Source organism: Colossoma macropomum, unplaced genomic scaffold (assembly GCF_904425465.1).
Source record: "Colossoma macropomum unplaced genomic scaffold, Colossoma_macropomum, whole genome shotgun sequence".
Taxonomy (NCBI): Eukaryota; Metazoa; Chordata; class Actinopteri; order Characiformes; family Serrasalmidae; genus Colossoma; species Colossoma macropomum.
Window position 1 is genome coordinate 20,657,928 of NW_023494789.1, and position 23,277 is coordinate 20,681,204.

At 40.6% G+C, this 23,277-nt stretch overlaps 2 protein-coding genes across 4 annotated transcripts in view; both read left to right on the forward strand.

Moving 5' to 3' along the window:
• The first annotated feature begins 1,161 nt into the window (after window positions 1-1,161).
• Window positions 1,162-6,391, forward strand: nufip1 (nuclear FMR1 interacting protein 1). Of its 3 annotated transcripts, XM_036570495.1 has the most exons (11): window positions 1,162-1,497; window positions 1,632-1,696; window positions 1,844-1,948; window positions 2,111-2,173; window positions 2,304-2,380; window positions 2,539-2,631; window positions 2,810-2,967; window positions 3,072-3,203; window positions 4,664-4,935; window positions 5,114-5,266; window positions 5,366-6,391. In XM_036570495.1, the coding sequence occupies exons 1-11, from the start codon at window positions 1,254-1,256 to the stop codon at window positions 6,068-6,070; spliced, it is 2,067 nt and encodes a 688-aa protein (XP_036426388.1). In that variant the 5' UTR covers window positions 1,162-1,253; the 3' UTR covers window positions 6,071-6,391. The 3 variants fall into 3 exon arrangements, with proteins under 3 accessions (XP_036426388.1, XP_036426386.1, XP_036426387.1); XM_036570493.1 differs by having other exon boundaries at window positions 5,114-6,391; XM_036570494.1 differs by having other exon boundaries at window positions 1,847-1,948; window positions 5,114-6,391.
• A 918-nt stretch (window positions 6,392-7,309) lies between these two features.
• The window catches only part of zgc:65895 (uncharacterized protein LOC393546 homolog), a 28,990-nt gene continuing 13,022 nt past the window's right edge, over window positions 7,310-23,277 (forward strand). Inside the window, exon 1 of the mRNA XM_036570497.1 lies at window positions 7,310-10,668. Within this exon, the coding sequence (XP_036426390.1) occupies window positions 8,387-10,668 (2,282 nt within the window). The 5' untranslated portion in view covers window positions 7,310-8,386. The remainder of the gene's footprint in view (window positions 10,669-23,277) is intronic.

Consider the following 23,277-nt stretch of genomic DNA (forward strand, 5'->3'; position numbering starts at 1 on the left):
TACGCTAGATCAGAGGTCACTAATACGCGGACCGCGGTCCGAGTCCGGACCCAGACGCTGTCCCATGCGGACCTGGACCTATAACCGAAAAAGTATGGAGAATTATTTAATTTCGACGGGGTGGTCCTGTTTTAATCGGCGTAACTTTTCTAGCCTTTACGGTACGACTTTAGCGGCCCGGGAGACTCACGGACCAATCGCATGCGTTGTAAATATCACATGTGGCGCTACTCAGCCAATCAGATCTGTGCATTATGAGACTGGAGTGAGTGACGCGCACACCCAAGGGAGGGACGAGGCGAGACACAGCACTCGGAGGAGAAAGTGAGTCGGAGGGAAGTAATTTCACATGACGTGCTCTAAAAAGAGAAAACGGACAATAAATGTTGTTGAAATATTACTGAATTGTACTTTATTTGATTTGACATTCAGTTGTTGACTACATGATGTTGATATACCTACTAGGCTACTTCAGTATACAGTATATGACACAGAATCATGAAGTTAGACATTATGATGCTCCAGACCTTTGCTTGAGGATATTTTCTCTAACTGGACCTTATTGAATTTTAATTAAAGACTTCTGCACTAGATAGTTGAACGTTGCTGTTAGGATTTGATTGTGTTCTCACATGAGAGCATTAGTAAGGTCAGATACTGATTTTGGATGATTAATTCTGGTGATGATCAATGCTCTCGTGGCTCTCAACAAAGAAAACAACAAAGTAAAACCACTGCTGAAACAACCCAGCAGAAAGTGCCAGATGTATTTAATTGTACTTCCAGTGGGTTAGGTAATTAATTGTCTTTTTATTTAGTTTTCTTTAAAATTCTGTCTACTGAAAGGCATATTTCATATACGAACAGCAGCCATGCTGAAAGTAGGCTTATCGGTTTCTATAGGTAGAAATAGCCCTTCTGAGGCTGCACCGAAGTGTTACACAGATGATCAGTGGCTAACAAAAGTGGAAAACAAACGAAAAGTGCCACTTTAACCGGAAAAATAACCGGACGAATTAGCACATTTTAAACTTAAACAGAACTAGATACAGGGGGCGTATGTAACTAACCTAGTCCTATACCGCCATCTTCTGTTCAAAGTTCATAATTTGAGCAGGAAATGACGTTGGGTTGGACTAGCACGTGTGCAGGAAAGCATGTAGCTGTAGCACGGTGTAAGCTGTTTAGGTGAGTGAATTTTTTGTATAGATATCAGACAGTTGGCTATATTCATCGAAAAGAGGAAGGCAATCATGTCCGAGCCTGACAGCTATCCGCCACCCAATTTTAGCTGTCCAGCTCAACAGCCAGTGCTCAGACCGCCGGCTTTTCAGTGGACTTCTCAGCAGCGCGCAGAGAAGTTCCAGGCTTCCAGAGACTGGAGCTGGATTCAGTCTGCACCACCAGTAGCCTGGAACCCCAGCTCCAGCCCCACTGCCCCCTTCAGTGGTTATCAGGGTCCTTACTATCCGAATTACGTTCAACATCGATATCCCGGTGAGTTGTAGTGGTATGTGAAAAGATTGTGGTGATTAACTGTGGTGTTGTTAACTAACGTCATTGTCTGTACATATATTACCACATGCCTTAATTGTCCAGCTTTTACTGAGTTTTCATTTGTTTTTTTAAAGGTCCACATCATCATGACTACCAATACGGGAGACAAGGCCATGGCCAAAACCAGTGGGGCAAAAGAGTAATACTCGTTTTCTTTTTTGTAGATTTTGTTCTGCTTTGATTATGTTTGTCCATCTCTCTGTAGACTTACAGCAAATTCTAACAGTTGTAAGCAAAAAAGCGGAATAAGTAACTTACACCAACATATGTGCGTTGTTTATTTCAGCAGAAAAAGCAGAAAGAACCAGAGTTCAGTCACTTTTGTGACACTTGTGACAGAGGCTTCAAACACCAAGCCAAGTACGATGAGCATGTTGCTCAGCATGTAAAGGTAATTCACTGTTCCACCTGGAAGTCAGACCTGAGTTACAAAGACAAAACTGCAGAGCTTCGAGATCAAGAATGTTCGTCATTTATTGTTAGAGCATGAATGTATTTTGTAAATTATTTATATTATATAGTAACTTATATTAACATTAAATTACTTTTGTAGTGCTCAGTTGATGACTGCAGTTTTGCTGCCCATGAGAAACTTGTACAGATTCACTGGAAAAACGTAAGTACTCTTGTTCAGTAATGTGTGGAATCATATGTTTGTAAATACTGTACCATACTTGAATATAAATTCAATAGTACCTTTTGTGATAAACAAGACCAGGGCTAGCTTACACCACGTTGTCTTTCAGAATCATGCTCCTGGAGCAAAACGAATCAAGTTGGACACCCAAGAGGAGATTGCAAAATGGAGAGAAGAACGGAGAAAGTATTCTATCCTTTCTATCATTCTATCCTTTTTTAAAAGCTTCACACCAAAATAAATGTATTATCAATCTTTAAAAGAAAATGAGTGCATGTATTACTTTATTTTTTGGGTGCCAACGTTATCAACTGGAGATTTTAATTAAATATTTCTGTTTTTAGGAACTACCCAACACTGAGCAACGTGGAGAAGAAAATGAAGATGATGAAGGTCAAAGAAAAAAGGGGAGATGTGCTGGAGACTGCCCAGTTTGGGTTCGTTGTGAATTGATAAGTACTTTTTATGTGGGTGAACACTTTCTGTATGCTGCATGAGAACAGCTGTGACAGTCTGCGTCAGTTAGCGATGTTTGCCTTTCAGTGTAAGTCAAATTGGTGTTTGCATTTAAGCAAACGTTAAACAGTCGTTAATTGATTTATACTTTTTAAACAGTCGATTTAAAAGTCGTGGAAGAGGATTCCAGAATCATGGACAAGGTGCGTATGGTGGTCATCAGTATACTGGAAGTGCAGAAGTGGAGCAGCCACAGGCCCTCACCCGACCTCCTTACAATGGAGACCCTCTTGGAGCCCTGGCCAATAGTGACCCAGGTTAACAAAGCAATTCGCTGCTTTCTAGTCAAAAACAAGCAACATCATTCAACGTATTCAAGCTAAAGGGACTGATACATTTTTGTCTGTAAATCCTTTTTTAGATTCTGAGAAAGATGAACCAGTTAAGGAGACAAAGGTTGCCATTTCAGTGGCCCCCAAGAATATGACTTCTGCTTTGGGATCACTTATGTCTAGCTATGGAGACATGACAGAGAGTGAGGAAGAACCAGATGGTGAGTGACCCACTGATGGATTCTTCTATCTAATGCAGCTTCAGAGAAACATTAACAGTAACTATGTTTACATGTACACAATATCCCAGTTAAATTCTGGGTTAGTCTAAAAAACTGGACCTGACAAAGATGTTTGTATGAGCTGTATAAAAGATGAGCTTAATTGTGGTCTAAATTCATATAACACACCTTAGTTTACCCATGAGATCCTTTATGTTTAAAATCTCGAAAGTGCAGATCTTTCTCCTTTGTCACTTGTGTTTTAGTGTCAAAAAGCTGAAAATTGAATTGCAGAAAAGGCTGCAAAATGTTGCAGAAGCTTTATGTGCGAGTCATTGGAGCAATCATAAGGCATACATGTCTTAATAGTCGAGTCCATATAAGACTGGACTGCACCTTCAGTTTTAGACTGTGGGAGTTTCGTTTTAGAATTGATGGTTCAACGTTAGGCCATGACTAATATTGAAGCATTGGTATGTAAGTAAACATAGTTACTGTGTAATCTTAATAGTTAAAAGAAAGATCTATTTGTATCTAAAAGTACTTAACAGATGTCTGTTCTTGGGTTCAAATGTGTTTTTAGTATGCGGTGGCCTATTGTCTCATCTGTCCATAGAACCTAGTTCCAATCCCAGTGATGTTTAGTTTCCTTGGGGCCCTTATTTGATTTTTGACAGTAGCTAGAACAAAAAGCCTATCATCTCATCTGACCATAGAACCCAGTTTCAATCCCATGTTTGTGTTTTGACAGTAGCTAGAACAAAAGGCTTTTGCAAGCCTTCTAAATAATTTGTTGGAATGCAGATGGTGTCTAATTGCAGATTTGGAAACTTGGTTACCCCAGGTTTAAACCAACTCCTACAACTGTCCAACTATGATCCTGTTCACTGTGTGTGGATGTGGATGAAACAGACTTACGTCTTCTTCCAAGCAGGTTCAGCACAGTTTCAGTTGTCTCAGCCCCGTAACAGTGGAGATGGGTTTTTCAGATGTCAGGCTGTTTTTTTTAATAGCCTTTGCTTTAATATTGAAGGTCAACAAAATTTTGTTTTAATTTATTTGTGTATTCCTGCTTTTTGCTTATTTTGTTTTATAAGGATGCCTATAATTCTGCAGGGAGCTGTATAAAACTGTACAGTGGGTCCCTTTCTCCTTTAAAATGTAGTTAATTTGAGGTACACACCAAAAATGTAGACAGCAGTCTGGTAAAAATAGTGATGACTCCATATTTGTGCACCTACTAATTTAGAAGGTTAATAATGATCAAATGTGAACACCTACCTATTTGCTACTTTCGATGCATTTTTATATGACATGAGTATGCGGCATAATCCTGTAAGTTGACTGAGGCCATTACAACCAATGAACACTGGGTTTTGTTTACAAATGGAGTTTGTAAACAAAACAAAAACACCAAGACTGAATAGAATACTTATTTATACGATTTGAAAATCTTTCAGATACTCCTATCTTGAAAACTGCTCAGGCTTTGGAGGAGAACAAGGTCTTGCTGGCAGCTCATTCTGCCCCTGCCCAGAACTGCGTACTAAAGCTTGAAAAGATGCCAACAGTTGGGGAATCTGAGACTGTCCACCAAGTACTGCACCCTTTGCCTGACCAAAGTAACGGAAGGGGTCATGAAGGCCAAGGGGGATGGGGTAGACGGGGTGGCAGAGGTGGTCATGGTCCCGGCAGAGGTCCACAGAAACGCCGTCCCACCCTGCTGGAGATGGTAAGAAAAACGAGAACAACATACATGAAATTCTGTTATTTACAGTTTTGCTTGATTTTATCAAGATGTATTTACTGATATGATAAAGGAACTTCAAACAAAGTAATGTGATACATACCACTTCACATTTTATTGTAAAATGTTTTATTTATTATATTATTTATTTTCTGATTTACAGTTGTTGGCTTCAGATATTCGACATGAAAGGAATGTGATGCTCCAGTGCATTCGCTACATTATCCGTAATGGATTCTTCGGCCTAGCTTGTAAAAGCTCTAACCTGATAGTGCCTGAAAGCGCAGCAGTAACTAAGAATTGCACCAATAATGAGGTTAGTAGAAGAGGTACAATAGGGGAGAGTGTGACTGGAACACATACAAGCTGCCTGGCAAGTCAATCACAACAGGAGAACCTTCTCTTTTTGTCACAGGATAATCAAAGATGTTATATGGAAGCCACAGAGCTCCACCTGGAACCTGAAGGAATTTTACAGTGCTGTCAGAGTGATTCCAGAAAAGTCTGTCATGGCTCAGCTGATACCCCAGTTGAGCTTAAGGATATCAGTGAAGATGCTACTGCACCACTTAAGCCAACACAAACTGCTCAGCCAAGGGTACTTTCAATGTTATTTGCTAAGAGCTTAGTAGCTGATGACTGTTCCAGTGGTCTACCACAAGATAGAGATCATCCTTACAAGTCCACAGAGGCAGTAGACCAGCATGAGCACTGCCATACGTCACAAAAGGCAGCTCAGCAAGTGTCTAACAGTAGCCATAAGGCTTTAACTGATGCTGATCATGCTTTTGTTGATGTGGTAAATATCAGACATGCAGTTTACTCATCTCAGAACACAACAGACCTCACCACAGGGATCTTGCAGGAAAATGTTCAGAGCTTAAGTTCTAATGAAAAGCAAATCATGGTCCAGAATCATGACCAACCTCAGCAGCTTACTGGGGAGACATCATTACACCAGGGACTGAAGAATGAATGTGATGTTTCCACAGCAGTTGGAATAACAAAGCAGGAGGAGCCAAAAATGCTTATGAATGAAGAGGCACATGTTCACCCTATCATGTCCGTCTATGATGATGACATCTGGGAGATTTCTGCAGTTACCAGTGATGCCATGTAGATCATGTTGATCAGTTTGATTTGTCAATTTGTAACAAAGACCAAGACCTTCTGAATTTATTGATATTCTGTTTCACCTATGTTACAGGCATTGTGACAGTTTATTGGTTTCTTTGTAACATTTATCTTTGCATCTGATTTAATTAATCATGTTGTACATTGATAAGCAATATTGAGTTTCCAACAAGTTATGATTTAATATACTAGGATGTGTGCACATTTAATGTTAAGTAAAACCTTTTATAAGGAAGCATTCTTTCTCTGATTATGTATCCAAGTTGCCTAATCGACTTCTGTCAATCAATTAAAAAAAATGTGCAGGTATTGTAGTGGAATGCAAATTTACTATTATTTAAGTCAATTGCTTTGCTGTAGGTTAACCTGTCACTTTAATATCTCTCTCTCTCTCTCTCTCTCTCTCTCTCTCTCTCTCTCTCTCTCTCTCTCTCTCTCTCTCTCTCTCTCTCTCTCTCAAGAAGAATCTTCTCCGTTAGGGGAGTGAGTTCACTGCAGGCCCAAGAGGTTCTGCATTGTTTTCCATCATTATAGCATCAGTTCAGCTGTGAGACATATAGTGGTGAAATGTAAAACCATGGAGTATTTTCATCATTTTTCAGCTCATCCAAACAAAGACACTGTAGGAAATCTGCTCTGCTGTAGCCTACTGGTTTGTTAATGCCTCTATAGCAGTTCGTTGTTCTAACAATATTTGGTCAAAAGCATTAAAAAAAAAAACAATAAAAAAGTACATGAATACATTATGTAATATTATTTAGGGATCTGTTTAAAATTAATTTAGACTTATATAGGTTTCTCATCACTTCTCTTTACCACAATTCATGGGTTACTTCTCAGTCATTGCTGATATCTGATTACTTTGCCATATCGCCCAGCCCTACTCACAAGTCAGCTGACTGACTACTGAAGTTACCATATGTGACAGTTTGATACAACCAGATATTTGCTTAATGAGGATTAAGTAAACCATTTGTTCTCGTATCCAAATTGCACAAGAGGCTTTGGTCATTCATGTAAATACTGTGCAGGTGTTCTAGTGGAATGCACACAGAAGCTTGTTCCCTGTTCTGTCAGCCTTTAATAGACTGAGTGACCCACTTTTTGACCAAAAGCTAGGTTACGGCAGTATGGAATCTCTTTGCAAAGACTGTGGTTATGGACATTGATGTCCCGGGGGTCGCGAAGGCGGAAAGTTAATCCGAATAGGGAGAGTCAAAATAGACGTGCTAAAGATACGCTTTGTGCCATTAATAAATAACACAGCCTTATGCACAGAAGTATAAAAGATGAACTCGCCTACTGTCAACAGCGTCAGTTCAAGCTGTCCTGAAGCCTGCTGTAGAAGTTCACACGAACTGGTCCTGGATCAGCGGTAAATTCTTGCAAGGGCCAGAATTCCGCGTGCGCCGTGCGGCTTCTCCTCCCACTCCCGTCGTCAGAGCTGGACCTGCTAGCTCGTTGGTTAGCATGCTAACTGCATTCAGCTATGGCAGCGGGGTGGCTGAAGATCATAGGAAAGAGGATGATACAGCAAACCTTGAACTGAAACAACTGCGCGATGGATTTAATTGTTCGACAAGCTTACGAAGAACATTAACAACTGGACGAGGATTTTAACGCACTCGTTGGATTAACTGCGTTCTTATTTTAACCAAACAATTAACCAAACAAATATGCATTGCAGTTCAACAGCGTCTGCCCCAGCGTGATGGAGGTGATGTCGTATGACAACTGTTTGTATTGAATTATCTTGCTAGCCAAATACCGGCGTTGTATAATATCAAATGTCAGTCTCGAAACTAGATTTGTTGCAGTATATATTTACATATAAATATGTGTTGTAGATAGATATTTAATTGGGCTTGACAGTTGCACGCAGTTTTGTCTGTGTTTGAGACTTGTCATTTAGCCAGCAAGCTAGCAATCGCTAGCCTTGCCAAGTATTGGCTATTTTAGCTTGTAGCTAGCTGGTTGACACTCAGACGCTAGCTGTGACTATACTTAGCGACCTAGTAAGCTATTTCATGTACGCAGAAGCCTTTTTGTAAACCTTACTACACATTACTTTTCAAGTCGATTTTATTGTTGTGGGCTGTCGTCGTGCCTTCTTACAGTTCTCGGCGTTCTCTGGTTTGTTCTGTGAATCTTTAAATGGGGGCTATACAGTTTGCTAGGTCCTGCTAACGACGTCATTGCATAGGCACTAGCTTGTAAGCTAGCTAAGACTTTTTAGTCTCGACAAAGCAGAGAGCTACGTTTGCCTCTCCCTACTCATAGAAGAATCAGTCATTTTTACAAAATGCATCACTCGGACTCAACAGGGGACTCTCCCGGGACTAGGAAGATGGCGCACGCATCAGTTTTCAGCAGCCGTAGGGGCAGTAACACGGGAAGTGGTGGCACCTCTTCCTCGTCGAACGCGGCCAGCGTGAACTGTAATGCGCTCCCGACCGATGACCACCAGACATCACTGATTATGCACCATACACCTCCGACTGGATCGTCCTCTCCCGGCCCCCACCATCCTCCTCCTCCCCACAGCCTTAACATACACGGCCAGTCTCAGTCTCTCCAAAGCGCCGGGGCCCAGGTGAAGAAGAAGAGTGGTTTCCAAATTACAAGCGTCCTCCCGGCACAGGTTAGTGCTAGCACGAACAACAGTATAGCAGATGATACAGAGAGCTATGATGACATGGACGAGTCACATACCGAGGACCTGTCCTCATCCGACATCCTTGATGTGTCTGTGTCCCGGGCCACTGATACAGGGATTCCTGAAAGAAGCTCTTCAGAAGAAACACTGAATAGCTTACATGGAGGAGAGACTCCAGGAGTTGTGTCACCCAATGAGCCAGTGATGCACCACTCACACTCTCAGTCCTCTCAACAAGGATATATGGTGAATGGGACTGTTCATCACCATGGTCACCATCACCATAGCCACCAGCCTCATGGACACCACAAGGACCAGGGGACTCACTCTGTGGCTGCCCCTCAACCAGTTCAAGGGGTGCCTGGATCCTCTGCATCAGTAGCCAGCGTTGCTCCAACTGCAGCCACCTCAGCCCAGTCTGTGCAGGGTAGAACCCAGAGAGCCCCTTCAGTCCGTGCTGCTGTAGCGGAGGCTAGTACAACTGGCATAGTGAACCAGGCCTTATCTGCAGTGTCAAGTTCTACGAATAGTTCCAGTGGAACAGGGATTCCAGGATGTGTGGTGGGGGCCACAGCAGTCGGAGGGAGTCTCCCTTGTACCACAGGGGCCACAGGAAACACCATGACAGGAATTGCAGCTGCACAGCCTCCTCCAGCTACCAGCACTGCTCAGATTCCAGTTACTCCTGCTTCCACAGCCACTGCCTCTCGTTTCAGGGTGGTGAAGTTGGACTCCAGCTCAGAGCCATTCAGGAAGGGAAGGTGGATGTGCACAGAGTATTATGAGAAAGAAGCTCCTGTTGCAACCCAATCCACAGATGCACCACTCACCCATCGAGCTGTGGAGAGTGTCATCCAGTCTGAGAATGAAAGCACAAGTGGAAGTTCTTCCAGCAGCACGATGAGTGGTGGAGGGGATCATGGAGCGCAGCCTGTTCAGCAGGCCTTCACCGCAGCTGCTTTGCCAGTTTCTCACCAAGGTATTCCCCAGCCCTCCACTCAACTTCATACACATCCCCAGGATCCTGGAACACATGCTGCTGTTCCACCTGCTGTAGCCCCACCTAACAACCCACAGATTGTTCCAGTTCCAGGTCTGTTGGGAACTGAGGGTCAGCTTCCCCCTGCCAGACCCCAACAGCAGGTTCCTTACACCTTAGAGGGCCAAGCAAGCCAACTGCAGAGTGGATACCCTATAAATCAGCAGGCAGCTATGCCTGTGAACCAGGGCTTACAGCCTGTAGATTATGCCCAGATTTCACAGGGCCTCCAGGCTGCAGCTCAGCCTCATCAGATGCCACCAGTGCAGGGCAGTGTGGTGCCTAGGGCAACCCCAGTGCCCACACAGATACCTGGCCTACCAGTTGGTACTCCAGTGGCTGTTCCACAGGCTGTATCTCCAAGGCCCCAAGTTCCAGCTCCACAGTTGGTCTTGGCACAAGGAAACACGATAAGTCAGGCCCAGCCACATCCACCCCAAATACCATCAGAGCAACAACAGCAAGCTGCTGCCAGTCAGCCACCTCCAGCATCCTCCTCGTCTACAGGCCAGACTGCACCCAGTATACCTTCCTCTGCTATTCAGAGCAACCTTCAACCAGGCCTTCCTCAGGCCCTTCAGCATGGAGGAGCTGTTGCAGGCCACTCTGGTGGACTAGGCCTGACCTTGCGCCATCAAAGCGGCCAGCTTCCATCAGCAGGAGGTCATTACGGTGGAATGGCCCCTCTGACAGCCTCCCAGCTTGAAGATGCTGGGCGTCTGCTCTTCCAGCACCAGTCTCTTCTATCTCTGCCCCGGCTGGCTGCAGGAGGGGTGGCAGGGCTCGCTGGACAGAGTGCCTCAGAGGCAGGTGCCACTCTTGGACAAGAGGGCAGCGCAAGTGCAGATGCCTGTGCCTTAGCTACTTCAGTGGGCACAGATGAGGACAGGTAAGAGTCAAGATGTCAAATATTATTCACTGAAGGAATACTAATGACACTTTTACTTTACTGTTGCACTCCTGTATACTCACCCATGATGCTAACTGTGTGTTTGTGAAAAATTATGAAAAGCCCCCTTTTTTTGCACTGTATTGCCAAAATCTTGACATCCTCACTCTTTCATTGGTATTTGAATGGTCTGTTCAGGAACAGGCCTCCAAGTGTGTGTCTTATTCATGTACTCCAGTTTTTGTCCTTGAGTAAAATGCTCTGTCTCCTTACTCTGTGTTTTCTTATAAGTGGTCAGTGTTGGGCCAGTATGCTCCTTCTAAATATAGCACTGTTGTCTCATTGAACCTACCAACCCCCCCACCCCCAATATTATTGCTAGAATGGTACCCTTTCCTACTTCCCCTGTGCACTGGAAACTGAAGGGCAATTGAAGCTCCTTGAAAGAACCTCAAAGATACAGTGTTTATTATGTGCTGACCATTTTTGTCCATTAACCATAGCTGGGATACTCGAATATCCTTGCCTTTTTCCTTTTTCTTTTTGAGGGGGTTAGTCTTTTGTCAGTTCTTGTGTTGTCTGATGTTGAAGCTGAAGGTGCCAATTAATAAGCTGTAGATTTATATGATTTAAATGATTAAAAGATTTATGTTGTAACTTTGACATATATATTTTATGTTAAAATGATGCTCCCTCTTGCACTGTAAATCAGCCTGGGGTGTATTTGATTATCAGCCTGTATTTGTCAGGTATGACAGTTGTGACCAAAGTCTTTTCTGTTCGTAGCTGTTTGTGGAAATGGAAAGGCATCAATCTTGTGTGTTTTGTCACTATGGTAATATAGCTGCAGCTGTATCTGTATGACTCAGTAAGTCATGTCACTGCTATGATGTCATAGGACATCATCTAACAGCAGTGCGGAGGCTGAGGTGTCAGATGAGTTTCATTTCCACTGGTGTATCAGAAAAAGACAATAGTCCAGTCTAATACCTCTAATTCAGTCACACTCCCATTATTCCTGTCGTCCCCCCTATTCTTTTAAATTAGTTTCAGACTGTTTTAGAAGCTCTTAGGAACTGAACACTCTGTTGCTGATTCAGGGGGTATACCAGCTCATTCAGGCCAGGGGAGCTCTAGCACTGTATCCTCATTCGACCCCTACGCTGTATGCTTAATAGTGATGCAGTCTTTTCCTTTCTGCCTGCATCTGCATCTGTCAGTTTCTGGTGCTTGGATCTCCTGAGACAGATGTAGCAGCAGTGCAGTAAGCTCTAAAAATGCTCACTAAGTGTCCTTCAGCCTCAGCTTGCTCGTTCTCTCTCTCTCAGCCTTTGCCTTGTCATCTAGAACTTGGAAACGCTGAATCATTGCAGGCTTAGCACCCAAACAATGCTGGCACCCTGCATGAGGCAGTCCAGGGCTGCCAGCCGTTTTATACTGTATGAAGTGTTCTAGTATGTAATGATACTGTATTGGTGTGGGAAATATTCTCCTGTTGGTCTGCAAATACCTCAGAAGCAAACCTTTTAAATTAGTGAAGTGAAGTTTTGACTGCTGCCCTGTTCCTCATACCCAAACACAAGTAGAGGACCCCCCCTAATTACTTCTGTGACCTCATCCCATTGTTGATGTACCTTTTTATCATTTCTGAGTGTTCCCCCGTTTTGAATGAGGTTGCATTATTGCAGTTGTCAATAGAAGTAATTGCCAGGACACGTGCGATTTAACATGTTTTGCTAAATTAGGGATGCATGGTGATATTGGAATCGTATCAGATTTCACCAACATTTCAAATTGATATCTCATGAGGTTTTTACTGTACTTACGTTTTGCTTGGCTAGGCTGCAACAGTTTCTGCGTTTTATTCATTTAACTGCATTTGTAAATTTTATAAATGTTTATGTATCATCATTGGTGTCGGCATCAGCAGATACATACATGAAAATATTGGATATGGACATCAGCCCACAGATCCCATAGCGGTGCATCAATACAAGAGATATCCAGTTTCAAATAAGAAGCATTGTGCAAAAAGGAACTTACTGTCTGCTATTTCTAACACTACTTCACCTGCTATTTTTCTTCACTGAGAGTAGTCGAGGCACTATTTGTATGTATGAGGAAAGCCGTAATACTTTATTAGTTTGGTCCATTTCTTTGCGGTTTTGTGTCTATCACACAAATACCGTGTTGCTTCTTTCTGCTGTGGGATACAGCAGGTACTTTGTGGGACTATGAAAGGTGCTTTATGTTTTTTTTGTTTTTTGTTTTTTTAAGTTTCCCCTCTTGTACCCCTTATAACTCGTTCTAGCTGGATCATAGTGAGGTGGCAGCCATGTTTTTCTCTGTTCCAGCTCAGGGCTGAGTGGAAAAACCCCAGTGCAGTCACGTGATTGTGTGTGTGTGTGTGTGTGTGTGTGTGTGTGTGTGGGAGAGAGGGTGAGTGATGGTCTGTGAAAGAGACATGATGCGTGTGTGTATGCGCCTTGCTTTATTACTGCTGTAGTGGCAAGTTTCTGCTGGAGTCTTTTTTTTTTTTAACCACCGCTGTTTCACTAAGACTGTAATAATTATGCTGCCAATACCACTCAGCCGCTCTACTGTACTGAGTGAGGCCTGCTTTGACATTAGCCTGTAGCTATGTTTACCATTTCAGGTAAGTTACAAATAGGGAGCGTGTCTCCACCTAAATTGTTAGAGTACATAGGCACCAGAGATAAAAGACACATTTTAGAGATGGATGAGTCACAGTTTCTCAATCAGCCTAAATTTTTAAGTCGACTTTAATGTCTACTGAAAAAAGCATTTCCTCCGTTAAATGGACTTGAGATGCCCACATACAGCTACAGTCCAAATATTAAAACTACTGACCTCTGATTAAGCATGAAGTTGCCATGAATATTTGTTTTCTTTTGCGTAAAGCTAATCATTAACATATGATGAGATTCTTGAGGGAATTCTAAATGTTTGCGCCAAAATAACTTTGTTCAGCTATTATGTAAAGCCTCATCCTGCGCACCATTCCCATGCACATTTATCTCCATATTACAACATTTGGACAAAACGGGGCAGGCACATCCCAAGGCTGCTGGGAAGGACGTGGCAAGTACTGCATGTGGCAGTGGTGTTTGGCCCACTTCCAACTCACAGACACGTTCTCTCGTTCCTGCCCAAGGCCCGTAAAAACACTAATAGAACAGTTTGCTTTTTAAAGAGTTTAATTTTTACATATTTTTAACATGTATGAGTGCGTATTTTAAACTAGAGCTCTCACAGCGACTCGGGGAAACGTCATAGGTTATTATTTTCCTTGTTGGTGAATCAGCAAGAGTTAGCAGTCTGCATGATGATAATGCATATTGTAATTTTTTCAGCTGGTCTCTTTTACATTAAGAAGTAGAAACTAACTGACACGCTTATTCATATGCATTTTTTGCCACAGTGCCATGATTTCTTTTTTTAAAGCATACTAGTTTATGTTTTCTCAATTCAGTATTTTGGAATCTTTAAAAAGCTGTGCTTGATTTATTATTCAGTTAAGTCCATTTTTATTGTTTGGGCTAAATAAAACTCTTGATTACTCAGTTAGATTATTTGATTTGTATTACAAACACATTGATAGTGAACATTTCTTACTGAAATTTTTTAAAAGCAATTTCCATTCTAACGCAATATAATTGATATTGCCGATGTGAAAGAGTATCAGTATCACAAAAATACATTCTAACACTGATAATTTCTGTTGTTGAAACTAGATATGAATTTCATATTAGATTTTGGCCAATACATAGTGCTGGCAATCAACACACATCGTATTAGTGCATATATCTGTGACTGAAAAGAGACAAGCATGCTAAACCGGTTTAATTTGAGCTGTCATTGCCTGTATTTGTTCATATATCTAAGAAATTTAAGATATTGGTATTGGTAGCCTGAGTTTGCACATGCAAGTGGTTTTGGAAACTGGCACTGGACACTATCCCTAGCTGATAGTCTCTGGTCATAGTTTCGCCATTTCTGCTTTGTTATTATTAACCTGTCAATAGATGAACCAGTAAAATGGTAAATCATGTTAATTCAGCCATAAATGTGCTTAAAACAGTCTTATTCATTGCACCTGTGTTTGGGCCGTAAAGTCATAATCGTGGCTCATTGTGTTTCTTCTTGGTGTGTGGTCATGCTTTCATGTCATGTTGGCACTGATGAATGAGTTTAAGCCTAGCAGCAGGTAATGGGGAGTGATCGTTGGTCTTGGTGGTATTACTGTATTTTTCATGCTTCCCTTTGTGCCTGGAGCAATGATGACAAACTCTTGCCTGTTTGAATAGCTGAAGCTTCAATAGAAGAGTTGAATCTGCCTTAGCCGGTTACCTGTGTTAATGACAGATTGTGAAAGACAGTGTGGTACCTTCTGTCTGTACTTGGCTATGACGGTCAGAAAAAGTCTTCTGGACGTATGGGCGCGATGTAATTGGGCCTAATTCACCAGCCATTCTTAAGAAGAAATTTCTTCTTAAAACCCACTTACACAGTTTTCACCAAGACATTTCTGACAGTCACCAGTGTTTTCTTATTTAGGATTTGTCCTTAAGAACAGAATCTACACACACTCAAGAACAACAGTGCAAACAGTCTGACGTAGACTTTCTTAGGACCTTCCTCAAGAACAATTGAAGAAAAAATTTATGAAGATATCGGTGAACGAGGCCCATTGTTACCGCAGAATGTCTGTTATGTAAATGACTGGTTCTGTATTACAGAAGTGTGGGCTGGGTAAACATATTACATGATTCAGTCTTTGTAGGCCAGAACTTAGCAGCTTGATTTAGGCCAAAATAAAAAGTAAATGCCTTCTTGAGTGCCTTCATGACGAAGAAGTACAGTGAAAACTCTTTCTATGCAAGACATGTTGGAATATGTACTGACATGTTCATTCACACAGGATTAAAATGGCCTGTGTCTGTTTTAGAGTGTAAAAACAACTGAAGTGTAAATGTGCCGCTATAATAACCACACATCCAATATGTAAAACTAATCCCTTCTTTAGACTTTTTACACAGCAAGTTGAAATGTTCTTTAGGTTTTTAGGCTGTTTGATGAAACTGCTCACATTTACGGCTGGGCAGTTTTATAATATTTAGTATAAAATTCACATTATGCTTTTCTGAGCATATCGCGTATTTTCATTCCTGAACAACTGCATGTTTCATTAAAATGAGAGCAAATTAGACATTTTAATTGGATTTAGTGCAGTGTGTGAAATGTTGAGTAGAAATCATTCTATTTGTTAGGAATGCAAATCCAGGACATTGGAATCATATCAGTATCAGCAGATATGTGCTTTCAAAGGTGAAAACGGACAGATGTTTAGATTGACTGACATTTCACACTGATTTTTGAAGAGGTATGTACTGTACTGCGAATGCTAAAATGTCTGCGTTTTACTGCACCTGCAGCCCTGTATAAATAAATGCTTAATAAATGTTTTTCCATATTCTCCAGGTGGATCTTGTCTCAATTTCTAAAATCTATAAATGTTTACGTGTTTGTATCAATGTTGGCATGGACATATAATGCATAAAAATATCAGATATCAACTTCGGCCCACAGTTCCCATATCAGTGCATTCATCAGTGTTCATAGTTTTTGGTAGCATTTTTTTGAAATGTGCCACAAATGTTTGTTTTTTTTTTCCCCTCTGTTCCAACTTATCAAACCTTAGAAAACTTAAATATATACCTCTAAAATGTTGAACTATCTGGTTTGTATTGCTGGAGAAACTCAAGCTTGTGGAGTGTGCGGGAGAGCTAATTCAGCGTATTTGGTCGCAATGCTTTTCAAGGAGAATCGTTGTACATTTCATATATAATGACTGCTGAGTTAAATTTAATGAATGTAAAACTTAAACAATTAACATTCTGCTAATTTGGCAAGTCATATGAATGAATCCAGGGTGACTGTGATTATATCATTTCACAAGAGCAAGTGCTTGAATTTAACAAACTGCTTCTATACGTAGTGTTCAAAGAGTGTTCCTCCATGATCGGCTGTCCTGTTATTTTTATGCTTGATAATGGAACGAGGGAGGTCGTAACCTTTGTTTAGAATATTTACAACTTTGCATTTGGTTTGGCAGTTTTTTTCTTTAACATTTGGTGATGAAATGCCTTTACAATTCTCATTAAGTACCGCATTTGTCCACTAGCCGGCAGCACAGTTCTACTTTCGTGTTGTTGCTATTCTTAAGAGGCTTTGTGTGTTCTTTGTGTGAGGAATTTTTCACCCCCTGAAACATGACCACCTTCCAAAATAATTTTGCTGATGACTATTCTTTACTCTCCATCTTTTTCTCAACAGAAAATCTTTCTTTTCTGAACATGAGTAATAGAAGTATAATGTGTCTTGTGTTTGTGTAGTATGTGGTTACTTTCAGATAGGCATGACGAAGCATCTCTTTTCCAGGACATTTTGCTTTTTTTAATAATTTGTAGGAGTCAAGAGCCGTATCCCATGTGCCATGTCTGCTCATACCCATCATATATAGATTTATAAAGGTGACTAGAGGTGTTCGTGTATCTAGACTTTTTTTTCCTTTCAGTTTTTTAGTATCTTGCATAACATGATGTACTGTAGATGGCTTTGAGGCATCAATGGCTGGTTTAGACCAGTTCTACCATGGTCTGTCCAGAGTTTATCACTGTTAAGTATAGCTCCTGCTAAGCTTTACTCACGTCTTCACACTTCTTCCACCCTTATCACTAGTATAGGGCTGTTATGCTTATATTTTTTTGGTTCACGATTCAGTACCAATACTCGTAACTCGACTTCACTGATTACTGATTTCTGATACTTTTTGTTGAATTCTATATATTCACAGAGTACTGTGCATAAGTCTTAGGCACCAAGGGAATTTTTAGTTTAAAACCATTTATCTGCTTGTAAAAACATAATATAACCAAATAAAATCATCATTTAGAAGTCATTTATGAGTATGGCATGTATAGTATGGTAGTGTTTTGGATGCACTTTTTGTATTAATGTTGTTTGTATTTACTACTCGGCTAAATGGAACTTTCACGGTTTCTGTGAGGGACGTTAGATGTGCAATATATAATCACTGTTAATGTCAACTATCAAGAAAGGGCTTCTCTACTACAGGTTACATACCCCTTGAAAGCACATCTTGTTCGATACACAGAATACAGCAAAACAGAATCAAAAAGGAAAGTCCCCCTTGCACAACACCATCTGTGTCTAAATGACTTAGAGTTCTATGTTGTTGAGGATGTTTGTGTCCATGGCTTATTCTGTAGCCTACGCATATTGTAATCATTTTAGTAAATTTATATCACGTAAACTGTTTTTATTTATTGGCAGCTCTGTTTTGTCCTATGGAAAACAGATTTTATCGATAATAAAAGTATATTTTCTTAATTATCAGGTATTTTTTATGTTTAGTATGTTCACTCAAAAGCATAAATAAAATGTCAGATTTGAAAAAGAAAATCTTTCAGTTTTGGTTTTCGGCTTTCGGTTTTGTGTGTCCTGAATTTCGGCTTCGGAGAGAAATTTTTATTTCGGTGCATCACTAGTATTTATTCTAATTTCAATTTTTTTTCTGAGCAAAGAAACACTTTGCAGCTGTCTCAGATTTTGCCGATGTTAAAAACTTACTTATCAGTCAATCACAAGTTTAGGTTTTGGAACAAGCATGCTTATCAACTCACTGATGCTAATAGGGCTAGTGAAATATACTCTGTGGTATTGAAGTAAAAAGATTCATATCATTAAAGAATTGAATGTTGATGCCTGGCTGTACTTGGCTCTCTTTATTGATGTTGCTGTATGTTGCTCAGCAGAGAAGAGCAGAGTTTCTTGTGTCTCTGCTTCATGTCTGTGTGCTATAAACGCGTCTTATTAGCTTTACTTAACAGAGTAAAAGGTCATTGCGAGCTGTCTTTGTCGGGCAGCTGCAGTGGCCACCACAATAACTACTACATGTCGTAAGGACATGAAGGCATATGCAAAAGCATTTGCAATTTTTGTGTATATGAACTTTTTTTGCTTTTTTGCAAGTTAAAACATAGTGGAAATGGAGACTGACGCATTCTTTAGATGTTGTTAATTTACGTAAAAAGAGAGAGCAAGCAACACGAGATTAACACGTGTCTTTCCAGACTGCTTGGGCAGCCTAAGGCGGTTAGAAAGCCCATGGAACTGATCACAAATGAGTACTGATCACTTAAGAATTATGTGCTGTCCGTCTGTTTACGCCTAAGTACACAGACATAGCCACACAAGCGGTTTTGTTTTTCTGTGTGTGAAAATTATGCAGTTATGTTTTCTCTTCTCATTTTTGCTTAATAGAACATTTTGTGTTTATAGAAATAGTCCATGTATTCATCTTTACACGATTATGTACCGTTATTGCTTCAAATGGGCTTGTTGCTACCTTAGAAACTGTGTTTGCAGGATATCAAGGTTAGTCACATAAATTTAATTAAGGAGCTGACAATAAATGTTACACATTGACATCCAGCTTCTGTGTCACCTACTTGCATTCAGTTTCTTGTTACAGTAAAAAGCAATTAGCTGCAATTTTTGGACTGGATAAATTTGACACTATTACTGTTAATATATTATGGCACTTATGTAGTTGTTGGATTTTGCAATGATGATTAGAGATAAATTATAATTAAATGTTCAGTAAAATGCTGCATGACATCATGAGATATATAACAAAATAAACTGTGCCTGGAACCTGCTGGGCCAGCATTGTTCATCACATTCATTTATTGCTAATGTTGCTGGTTTCCATGGCAATTTGGTGATTTGCTGTAAAGGATTTGCTGTTCTTTCGCCCCTGAATGTGTGGCTGCTTTTTAAAAACAGGAAGGACCACTGTGCTGGACGCATACTTGGCGGTATTGTACTCTGAAGTAGCTGGTAAAATGGGAAGATGTGCTATTCAATATAGTTTTGCCTATAGGTTTCCAGCTGCTCATGAATACCATGTATGCATTTGTAAATAGTCCGGCTTTTTGTGTCCTGGTTTAAACCTTATACTGCTCTGTATGTATTGGTTGAGGGTCTGGGGGCTAGGAGGGAGTTAAGCTGATTGTAAAGAAGACCACGTAATCCCACGTCTGGAACATCCTGAACTTAATTCACAGTGTTCCTCTGGTGCTCTGGTTAGCCCTGCTAGCCCTCCCACCATATTAACTCCCCTAGTGGACTCACCCCATTCCAATGTATTACATAAACTGTTTACTTCTGTCTGGATGATAGCTCTTCTATCTCACCTGTTTTCCATCTTACACAATATGTCAATCACTGTGTATAGATAATTAGTGCTTCTGTTGCAGCTGTTGCAGTGATATGAGAATATTTCTACAAAAAATAGACAAAAAATGTTCACTGTTCGGGGTCAATAGTTGCATTGTGGTCAGTTTATTAATCTCCATACATGCAGTCAGCATTGTTTGCAAACCTGTTTTTGCTTTTGAAATGTTTTCACCTATCAAAGTAATGAACATCTTCGACCCACGTGGCATGATGGTTATGTAAGGCAAAACAGGCCTTCAGCTTGAGTCCTCTAAGAGACGAGAGTCGCTCTAGACCCTGGAAACAGTACCCTGTGTGCAGCATACACCAGTCAGTATCATGCCACTGAGATGTGCACAGATACACTTGTGAGGGAAGACTTCGCAGATACTGTTGAAGCTTTCTATGTTCTAAAAAACATGGACCTTCTGCAGACTAGTTGACTAGTCGTGTACAGATATATGGGTAAAATCTAATATAATCCATGTTTTGTAGTATGAAGTTTTAAACATAACTTGATGCTGGCAGCATTTCTTGCTATTTGTTCAGGTATGTATTAGGGTTGAACAGATATGAAAACTGTGTGACCTATACTGGAATACCTGTCTAAGCTTTTGCCCCATTGTTGGGAGATTGAGAGGTCGAGCCCCTTTGATGCTGCATCCCAAAAAAAGAGGTATGAATTATTGGCGATATCAAGGATATTATCTCAATAATGCAGTTTCTGATAATACTGCAGGTCAGTCGCTAATATTGGCAAATATACTTGTTTGGATCACTACTTTGGATATAAGTTCTGTTACTGTTTTGGAAGGCAAAGGAGACATCCTTGTATTTGTCCTGTTCTGCCCTCATCATAGTATCTGTACATAAAAAGTGTGCATTGCATGCAGCAGATCTTTACGCTGTGACACTGTTGCTTCACTGGATGCGCGTTTGTGATGGTATTTGTGGTAGTGCATCACAATGTATATTTGCAATCAATTAATTTGTCTTTATGATGTAGTTTGTCTAAAAAGTTACAGTTTTCTAGACATAAATCACAGTGTGTTTCTGTAAGTAAATTTGTGCAAGGGTATAGCAGTTTGTATCACTTATTCATTAGCACTACATGCTGTACTGTGTTTTTTTTCTTGCACTTTTGCTAAAAAAAACTTTGTTAGTGGATTTACAAAGTGTGGTTTTTACAAAACAAACCTGATAGCAGTTTAAATCTATTAAGTTGGCAATTCAACTGCATCGAATTTAGAATGAGGAGTAAATTGTAGCAGTCATGAACGTATACACAGATTTTTAAGCAATAGAACACGAGAGGGAGTGTGTTATCGTGAAATAACATCACGGCTGTGATTTGGCCGTAGATCATCACAGCCGTGATGTTATAGCAATAACGCAAGTCCTCGAGTGTTCTATTGCTTTTATACAACAGTTAAATAAATAAAGTTAGAAATTAATAAATTGGGCCGCGAACTTGTCATTTAATGTTTTAATGTTAGCAATTCCTTCTGCCAAATTATAGTTCCTTAATAAGCAGCTCGCTGCTACATCAGAGTAACGAGCTCCGCTCACTCGCTGCACAGCCAGCAGTTCGTTCTCCAACTCCTTACACTAATTCCGAAACTGTAATTACCACTGAGCAAGCTTTTTTGTTTTTTATTGCGTCAGTTTTATGGCTCAATCCGATTTGGTCAGGCTCTGAAGATGAGAATGCACGATTGGCGAATGGTATTCGGTTAATTTCTGGCTGATTCCAGGTTGTTTAGGTGTTCTTCTGTCACAGCTGCCGACTGAAAAGCTTGCTCAGTGGTAATGACAGTTTGGGAATTTAGTGTAATCTCATCTTCAGAGTCTGACCAAATCGGCCGTAGGTCAAATGTGATCTTAAAAGTATCCATTTTCTGTTTGTGCGCAAAGTAAGAAGTAAAAATGTTCAATTGGCTTGAGCGTCTCCTACAGCTGTCAAACCCGTTGCTTAGTGGAGTGATAGTGTTTGTGAAAAAAAAACACGTGATGTTATCGCGAAATAACAGCACGGTTAGAACGCCTCTCAACCAATCAGCTTGCGTGGCCGGAACTAACTGTTGTATAATTGACTATTATACAATTCTCAGGTTACTGTAAAGTGTGAAACGTCTGTTAGCTGACGTAGCAGATGTGGCGGTTGGTGCTTTCCTCCGAGCGCGTTCAGCTGGCCAATGGCGTTGCGTGAGCGGCAGTTCGAAAAGATGCGGTGGCTGCTTTCACAGGTCTCGGAGGAAGCCTGTGTTAGCCTTCACCCTCCTAGCGTTGATGGTATCGTGTGATTGGGGGAGTCCTAACTAGCGGGTGGAATTGGAGACGATTAAATTTGGGAAAAAAAAGAAAAACTTATTGAAAGTGTATTGTGATTGTCTATATGGCTGCTGTGTAAATGGTTCCTCCAATGGCCTTTATGTATTTTGTTTTGTGTATTTTGAGCATCATTAACAAAATAATCAAATTGTGGTGAAATATAAGATTTCAACAAATAATTGCAACAATTAATTTCCTGAAGAATCATAATCAAATGAAATTGTTGTGAGGTCAGAGATTTGCACCATTAGAACTTCACCCTCAACAGATAAACCAAGTGATAGAGTATTCAACTGATACAACAACCAGTTGGGGCTAGCTAGGTAGTGAGTCAGAACTGCAGAGCTATGTCCTTATGCAGCAGCCAAACGCACTGGAAATTGTACATCAGTTGTAGGAATGGTTAGAATCAATAAAACGGTTCATTTCAATGAAAAACTAAATGTTCCAGGCTCCAAGTATTATACAACATGACAGGTATCCAACATTGTTTAGAAACTTACTGTTGTTCTTATACTCTGATAAAGCAATGATGAGCATGATGGATTGTCATAGTGATTTCTTCTATTTTGCATGATGTTTTTCACTAAATAAAGGGCATTGTTGAACCTATTTTTAGGTACACCTGCCTTGAACCACACTCATTGTATAAAAATCCCAACAAGCCTGCTGTGGCATGTCTAGCAAGTCGGGTTCTAATATGTCGTGAATGGTTGTCCCATGTTGGCCCCTTTGCATTAAAGAATGTGGCTGACAAATTGTGCAGCTACAGAAAGTGTATTCTAGCACAGACGTCACTGGTTATCCCACTCAGTGCCCTTTTAGGGTTGCTATAACAACCCGTATTCGGCTCAGTATGGATCTTGAAATTTTTTTGACAGTGTTGCCAACTGTGATGTAACATTTGCACACATGCATGCACAAATATAAGCAAGCAGTGATGTGATACATATA